Genomic DNA, 9,041 nt, shown 5'->3' on the forward strand with positions numbered 1-9,041 from the left:
CTTACTTAGTAAATAATCAGATAAATAAATTAGACAAACAAGATTAAACAGCTCAATTTATTTTTTCATCCTGTATCCAATAAATATGTCGTTCCTTTAAAAAGACACAGTTGTGCTTTTGTTCTGAAGAAAAACTGAGGAAACTTCCGGTTTTGTGTTGGGTGACTTGATGCCTCATGACGTCACTAGACCTACGGTCCGAGTCAGCGCGAGTTTGCATGGCCTGCAGGGACCCGGATTAGTGATTTCAAAATAAAACCTGCGCTGACAACACGAGCGTGACTTGATAGAGAATACAGAGAATGAATTATTTAGAAATATAAACAAGTATTAAACAGCACCAGCTTGCTATATTGTTCATCTTCATTCACTGTTGTTCCTCCTTGTGTGTCTGATACTTAGCTGCATTCATATATAATGCTTTTATTCACAGTGGAGTGCTTTACAATGTTTATTATGCAAACACCAATAACTTATTGTGCCATAACCTGCTGCTTCTGTGTGTTTGAGACTGATACGGATATGGAAAGTTAACGAAAGTAGCTAAGTATATTTTGGTCAGTATTTGTTTTGTTTTATTTTGTTATGTTTTTTAAGGAACATGACATAACAAACATTTTTTATAAGGATTTTTTAGATTTTCCCAGAGACATTTTACAACATTTTACAACTGAAACTCATATGTGCCCTCTACTGGACAAACTATGTAACAACAACAACGCGGTTACTAGATAACCTCAAACATACTTTTTACATTACTTTTTTATATATATTATATATTATGCATCTGTGATTAAGTTAAATTAGCTAATAATATTCAACAACAACCACCAAGCCAATGTATCAATCAGGCTCTCAAATATGATTCCATATTTTCTAATCAAATTACAAACAGCATAACTTTCATAATTACATTCAAGTTACTTTTTTATACCTGCTTTTTAAAAAATAAAATAAAAGAACACGTGTTTAATATTTTATGTACCATGTATGTAAATGTCATATTGGATTGAAAAGCACACTATGTAGAAAGACATGGCGTTCCTAACAGTGTGATGAAGTCAATGAGAGCATCATATGTGTAAAAGTCAATGGGTCAAAGTAAGAGTGAAGTAAACAACGCAGAGTATACTGGTGAGACAGTTTTAACAGGAAGAGGGATGAAGAGAGGATGAAGAGTGAGGAAGACATGGGCTTAACAGAACAAGAATGGAAGCAAAGGAAAGGATGCTAAAATAGGAGAGGAAGAAGGAGGGAGATTATGGAGAAAAAGGAGGTTCTGTGACAGGAGAACAGAAATGTGGATGAGCAGGTTTCCTAAACAGGTCAGTAGTGACACCACACAAAAAATAAGTCAAAAAAGTGAAAAAATAGTTAAAAATATGCATATTCTAGGTGTTGGTTGCATTTTTTTCTGGTGGCCTGGTATGAAAATCTTTTGGTATTTTTGCAGAGGGACTGGAGTTGTGTTCTTATTGAACATCTGTTTAACAGGCCGTGTCAGACATTCTTGGAGCGCTTAGAAAAGGTAATTTATCTGCAGAAGCAGAGCAGAAGCACAAGACCTCTCCTACCTAATGCCATATATGGGGCCGTGCCCGTGAAAGCATCGCATTGTGTCACGATGAAGTCAGATGAGCTTTCGTGTTGCATTCAGGTACTGCAGGAAATTTTTGAACTCATGAAATACCCCAAGGCAGTAAAACAAAAAAACCCACATTTAGGACACCTGATGCCATATTTACTTAATTACAGGGCTGTTTCATAAGGCTGGTGTGTTGGAAACATCTCTTATATACATTATTATTCATGTGCATGCATTCCTAGATAAGCAACTTCAGTATCTCTGAGCTTGAAGGTTAAGAATTGAGCTTCAAAACAGTAATTTGACAAAAAGAGTTCCTACAATGTCACTTATTGGAGATAATCCTTAGTTCTCAGCCACATCCTGAAGCTCTCAGGAGCAGATGGAGTTTCCTTACTAAACCATGACAATTTCAGGCCAAGTTTCAGTAATGTTATCTTGATATATTTTAAGTTTCAGCATGTTTCATCACTTCAGTTTGTTTATATGATAGTATAACATGAGTACAATATATGATGCAACTCTGATTGATAGATGTGATGTCATAAATCAAGCTCAAAGGTCCACCCTTTCAAATCAGACTTTCAATGAATTCAGACAAACTTTTTACATTCATGAGATGAATGTGAAAACAGTCTTCAAGTGTCAAACTCTGCACATACATCATTCTGCACAGTGGAACTCAAACATCCAACTGAAGCAACAAGAAGAAACACATATTTTCTGAATGGAGGGGGACTTTAAGCAAAAACAAGGCCCACGTCACTTCTGTAAAGATATGAATGAACGTTTCCGAGTAGACCCTGAACACAACACATTATCCACCACCGGTGCCGAATCATCAGGAAGTCGACCATCGTCTTATTAAAATCAAGAAAAAACTAAGAACAATCAGGTAAATATAACATGTAATCGTTATGTATGAACTGTTTTAGTGTTTAAATGGTTTTATGTTTTTATCTGTCTCAACTCTCAGCCGATCATCTGTCTGGTGTTAAAGCTAAGATTACCGGCGAGCTCCCGTCTGCTGCTCAGTGCACTAGGCTATTTTCCATTCAAAGTCATCTAAAACATCAAGGAATTGTGAATGATTAACTCATCCATAAGAATGACCACAGATCAATATGAAGCACGGATTACAGTGAGCATGTGTGCCTTGTGATGGCTAACTGGGAACTGCTAATCTGCCGTTTCCGCATGGATGATAGTACGCCCTGTTCATGTTGGAGCTTGTTACATTGCCTCATAGCTTCACTGGAAATCCTCATTTATTAAATGCAGTTAACCATAAATACTAGTGGTTATGTGCAGATTTTATCAATGGGAATTGTATTTGCATTGCCTCCCAATTCATAATAATCTTTTACTTGAATGGAGAAAATACAACAGCCAGACTGCGTTCACTAATCAGGCTAAATAAGAATGGCCTTGCTGACAATCAAATGTAATCATGGTAAGAATAAAAGTTAAGACTTTTTATTAATTACTGCCCTCTTTTGTAAAATTCGGCATATAGTTGATCACCAATCAGCACTTCCATAAATTTACTCTTGAGTACAATTTTGAGTTACTTGTACTTTACTTGAGTATTTCCATTTGATGCTACTTTATACTTCATACTTCCACTCCACTACATTTCAAAGGGAAATATTGTACTTTCTATTCCATGACATTTATTTGACAGCTTTAGTTATTTTTCAGATGATGATTTGACACAATGGATAATATATACAGCAGTGTGTAGTCAGGCTCACATTTCAGATATCTATAAGTTGTTAACAGTTCTTCCAAATAGTGATTTTTTTCCCTCTAAACTTCTCACATGGTTTCATTTCAATTAATGTTCAAATGAGCCAATATTTCTTTCTGCAAAAATCAAAGATAAGAGAAAAAGTCCAGAAGCTGAAAACCGATTTGTGTATCAAACTTCTTTCCTCTTCCATTAATCATCTCACCATCCCTCTCATTTATCTACTGACCCTTTGGAGGGGCCCAATCCTTAAATTAGGAAACACCGGACTAAACTCAGTAACTGTATATAAAGTAGTATAAACTAGCTCCACCTCCAGCAGCTACAACAGTAACATGCTGCTCTAACACTGATGCTTCACTATTAATAATCTAATGATGTCATATATAATAATATATCAGTCAGAGGGACCAAACCACTACTTTTACTAATACTGCATACTATATCACTCATAATACTGCAGTACTTTTACTGTAATACTTTACTAATACTTTAACTGCATACTTATGTACTTAGATAGATAATATATTGATAGATAAATAATGTAGTATGCAGTAGCCCATATTCATTTTCCCATGCCCATTTTCCTTGAAGCATAGAGTTTGGTCTGGTGGTGTAATGTACTAGAGTTAACTGCTGCAATCCTACAATGTTTTGCTGCTTTTAAGAAATCAGCAGACTTACCTCAAGCTAGCAAATCAATTATCTTGACATGTTTATCTCATTCACTTCATTTTGTCCCCCTCTCCAACAGCAATGGATGTCTCTCATGAAGTAAATTTGCTGGTGCAGGAGATTCAGCGACTTGGCAGTAAAAGTGAGTCCAGACTATGATGACTATGATGTTATAAGATGATTAATGTTCTGTGTTTCCTGAAGCACTTTAGCATAGCAGAGCAGTACAGAAGCCAGTACATGCTGTGAATTCTAACACACCATAAACATACAATCATCTGATCAGTATTTCCAGCTCACCACTTCTAATGCTGGAAACATAAATAAACTGGAATGCCACAACACACTGCCTCCAGCATATTTTAGTCCACCACTCCCTGAAGCAGATATAGTTCCTCCTCTTCTTCAGAGTCACATATTAATGTGGAATATACCGAAATTGAGTCTCTGAGTGCTTGAATAGTCCAGTGAATGTTATTGATTGACCTCTGTATTATTATTGTTATTATTATTATTATTATGCATATGCTTTCATCATCATATCAGAGATTTATTGAGTGGGATGAATGGTGTGCTACAGAAGTGCTTGTGAAATGGCGGCAAAGCAGTCATTGCTGGCAGTTATGTTGAACTCAATTCCAATATAAACATCAATATAATTTATTCAGTCAATTAAAAAAGAGCAGGCCTCTGTATGTATTAGGTTTCACATATTAGCATACCACCACAAATATGCAACATGAGAGTAATAGCAATGGTGTAATGCTCATTTATCTGGTGCGGCAACAAGGCTAGACATGCACGAACGCTTTCAAATCTGCCAACTCGGCTCTTTTCTGCTGCCTTTCACTACTAGTGTTAATTACCTAGTCCTTCAGTTTATTCAATATAAGCTACTTCTAAAACAACAGTGAGGTGTCTTTATCATTCCTCCTGTTCATACTGACTGCTAAAAGATCTCCTTTAATGGTGCTTTCAATGTAAATGGTGGAGGCCAAAATCCACAGTGTGTCCAGTCCACATAGTCATTTAGTGCAAACATGCATTTAAAAGTAGATGTGAAGCTTATATGAGGCTTCAGCAGTCTTTTTAGCATCAAAATCCCTCTTTGTGTTTCCCTGTTGAGTTGTAGTGGAAGTATAGTAACAAAAAGAGAGACTTTGGCACTAAAAAGACTGTAACGTTGAAAGATGTCTGCTTTATTTGACTCATTTGAACGGTTGAAGCTTCATATTAGCTTCAGATCAACTTTTAAATTCATTTTTCCATAAAATAAGTGTTGAATTTGGCCGCCATCACTTGCATTTTAAGTGCATTATGAAGAAATCTTCTAATGGTCAGTGTGAACAGGAGGAATGATTATGGTAATAAAAATATGTTTCAACGGCCAGAGTCAGAAAACGTGCTTTTACTTCAGTGATTATGCAAAGGATTGTTATTTTAAAGCGGCTTTAATACGTATTTTTCATATTAACAAAGGATCACGTGACTGCTTGTTTATAATAGGGGTCTCCCAAAGTGATGAGTCTAGGCATGGGATGATAACCGTGTTCAAGGTATACCGCAATTTGAAAAATTGCGGTATACAGAGGCCGCCAAATTTTCTGTCATAGCGTTCCTAAGGTATGAGCTGTTTTTAGTCTGGTCAAAGACAGAAAGTGCTGGTCAGAAATCCCTCAGGTGGTGCAGCTGCAGCGTAGAGTATCATGACCCCTCACACTGTCATTACAGTGTATATTCAGGTTAAATGAACATGTCTGTCTTTATTTTTCTTTCTTTTAGGAACATTTTAGAGCTGTAATACCACCATACTGTGAAACCGTGATATTTTTTCTTATGGTTATCATACCACCAGAATCTCATACCAGCCCATGCCTAGATGGGTCCATAGAGAATTCACTCTCATAACTCTCATAACGTTGTGTTTTCAGCAAAAAAAGCTCTAAAAACTGACTGTTGCTCAAACACCAAACAGCAGGTAAATAAAGTTAGTGGCTAGCTGGTGAACATAGTGGAGCATTTAAAAGGTGATAATACATCAGTGTTGTGTTCACCTCTATTAGGATATAACTATATCAACTTCTTATTTCAGATGCTGACGGTCAAACCAGCGTGAAGTTCGGCGTGCTCTTCAGTGACGACCGCTGTGCCAACATCTTCGAGGCTCTGGTGGGCACCTTGAAGGCAGCCAAGAAAAGGAAGGTGATCACCTTTCAGGGCGAGTTGCTTCTCCAGGGCGTCCACGACAACGTTGACGTCATCCTGCTCCAAGAATGAGGCTGCAGTCGGGGACCAGACGGCCTCCAGCAGCTGTGTGGGTCTGACTGAATCCTTCCAGATACTGAGCTTCTGCAGTGTGATGGCTTGTCACCGAGCTTCTGTTTCCAGTTCTATTTCTCCATGTGTAAGGCTCAGTGTCTGAATTCAAACGTAATGACCAAACAGATTAGACCTAACAGTATACTTCTGGACCCAGCTGGTGGTACCCATACACTTTCATTTGATTTCATTGTGCCAAACAAAATCAGTCATAAAGGTATTTTCGGTTTTTCAGGAACTGAACTATAGCCATTGTTCATAGTTTCAGATGACAAGGAAAAAGTGGTGTTTCTCCCTTTCTCAGGCGCTGCCGTTTGATCAACCAGGGCTCTAAACTGTTTGATACACTTTTAAGAGTATAAACGCACAAATCAGGAATGTAATATTATATGTAACGCTTTCATTTGTTCATTTCTGTGCATTATCAGTACTGACTAATTAAGACAACCTCATGCCTCTCATTGGGCCCGGTCACACCAGCATTTGAAACAACAACATTTTTACAGTGAAATCAAACCATTCAGTGATTAGTGGATTCACTCATGGGAGAAAAGGACTCAAATTTCTACATCAAGTTCATCTTTGGTATTACCTTACAAGGCAGTTGGATTCACAACTCCACGCCTGAATCAGTCGTCTCAGGCACCAATCGGTATCGCAAATCCAGCTGCCTCGCAAGGTAAGACGGTGGTTCATCCAATCACCTGCTAAGTATTTTATTTCAAGTGCCTGCCCTTTTCCCAAACAGTTCTCCACGGACGACTTCTCAGATGGTTCAGTGTAACGAACCATTTGCCACATCAGGTTACCGTTAGTAACCTCTGACAGGCATAGGTATTGAGAGTGCTGAGCTTTTTAGGGAACGGAGAGCCACAGAGTCTAGAAAGGGGAAGCTATTATAGTTTATTAGCTGTATCGTACCATCCACTTTCATTTAACCTCCTCTGTCAGAGTATATATATCAGAGTGTATCTCTAAAGCAAGGATAAAGGAATGGGGGTAATAACGGTTTGTAGACAGAATGGATGGTACCAATACATCTTTTTAACGTAAATGATGGGAACGCCGTTAGACACCAACTCACTCTTTATTATTAGGTAATGAAATGATGTACAATCTTGGGAATAGAGTTCAGAGAGGTATTGTGACTGACTTGTGCTTGTGTTGTCTTGCCCTGTCAGTAAGTCACTTCTGTATGTCACCAAGCCTCTAGAAACACTGGCGAATTTCACTGTGCCACTTACTGGTGTGACCGGACCTAGAGACACAGAGGACAAAATGCTGGTTAGATTGAACAACTTGTAATCAGTGTCATACAAACGACGTCTTCAGTGGTTTAATTTAAGCATTCTGAATCTTGAAGAATAGTTTCTACTGGATGTGTATATTTAAAGCTGCACTACATTAGTATTCTTATTCTCTGTATCACAGTGGGAGACATTAAGGCATCATGGACTACAATGTGATGAGTATATGCACATCTAAATCTAGTGCAGGTTTAAAACAAACCATATTGTGTGTCCACCGACAGTGTCACCTGATGGCAATTCCATTTATTGTTTACATGAGCCATTTTTACTACCTCTGGACTTTGTAATAAGGCGTTATTAGAGTTCCTTTGGAGATCCAAGAACAATTCCTTCATAGAAACTACAAAGACAACTGCATTTCAAGAGAGACTTTTGCACCTTTTTGTATTCATTACAATGTGCTAGTGATAGTTTTTATTCCATCTTTTTATATCTAAGATTAGTGATGAATTGTGTCTTCTAAACAAATTCTAAAAGCTCTTGTTGTCTTTGTGATATCTAAGGAGAAAGAGTCTATAAACAAATGGCGAATGTATTTATTGTGCAATTTTTATTAGTGTATAATTACAGGGTGATTGGTGCCAAATGAATAAAGATGAATTTGTAAAGTTTCTCAGGACCAAAATCAACACAACCAAAATATGTTTAATTAATGTCCTGTGGCTTAAATTAGATGTCTTAGATGTGTGACAAGAGATATGCATTTATAGTTACATTCCCTTTTTTTTGGTTGTTTTTACCACTTATTCTGTACTGTACGTCAAATGAAACTCGCAGATCAGGAACAATCCCTTTGGTTAGTTTCCATCTAAACTCATCACTCGTGTCTTTTACTGGGTTTTTTTTTTTTTTTTTTTAAAGAAAGCACTCCTTTACTTGCCAGAATATCATACATAAGCACAGCCAGCTTTGTATGGAGGCTAAAAGTGGTCAAAATTAAATGAAGGATAAAGGAGACATGCAACAAATACATGTATAAACTCAGTCAAAATGTGAAATAGTGAAATATCTTTTTTTTTTTTCTTTTTTTTTTTTTTTTAATTTAGACCAAAATGACAGCCAATCACACAACTGGCTCTGCCCTGTTTTTCTTGATTGACTTGAAAAGTGGCATTCATAGGTAATTGGACAAAATTGCATTGTAAAATAAAACAGACTCTGGAAAAGAGACATTTTGAAAAAGGATTGAAATAAAAAATCCTAAAATTTGATATAATATTAATCAAATATTTAACAATTTATAGTCATTAGTGGTTATATTTCAGATTTTGTTGTAATTTTGAACACTTTGACTCTCCGTACATTTAAGCGGCTGCAATGATTTGAATGTAAGAGAAAAGGATTGTCTTTAATATCTACCAGAAGCACCAACAACCTCCAACTTTTTGCTTGAATGTGACAT

At 36.9% G+C, this 9,041-nt stretch overlaps 1 protein-coding gene across 1 annotated transcript; it reads left to right on the top strand.

Moving 5' to 3' along the window:
• Positions 1-4,089: 4,089 nt before the first annotated feature.
• abracl (ABRA C-terminal like) lies at positions 4,090-8,654 on the top strand. Its single transcript, XM_053337237.1, has 2 exons — positions 4,090-4,152; positions 6,103-8,654. Exons 1-2 carry the CDS (start codon positions 4,092-4,094, stop codon positions 6,285-6,287), a joined length of 246 nt encoding a protein of 81 aa, XP_053193212.1. The 5' UTR covers positions 4,090-4,091; the 3' UTR covers positions 6,288-8,654.
• Positions 8,655-9,041: the final 387 nt, after the last annotated feature.

This window comes from Scomber japonicus, chromosome 17 (assembly GCF_027409825.1).
Source record: "Scomber japonicus isolate fScoJap1 chromosome 17, fScoJap1.pri, whole genome shotgun sequence".
Classification (NCBI taxonomy): domain Eukaryota; kingdom Metazoa; phylum Chordata; class Actinopteri; order Scombriformes; family Scombridae; genus Scomber; species Scomber japonicus.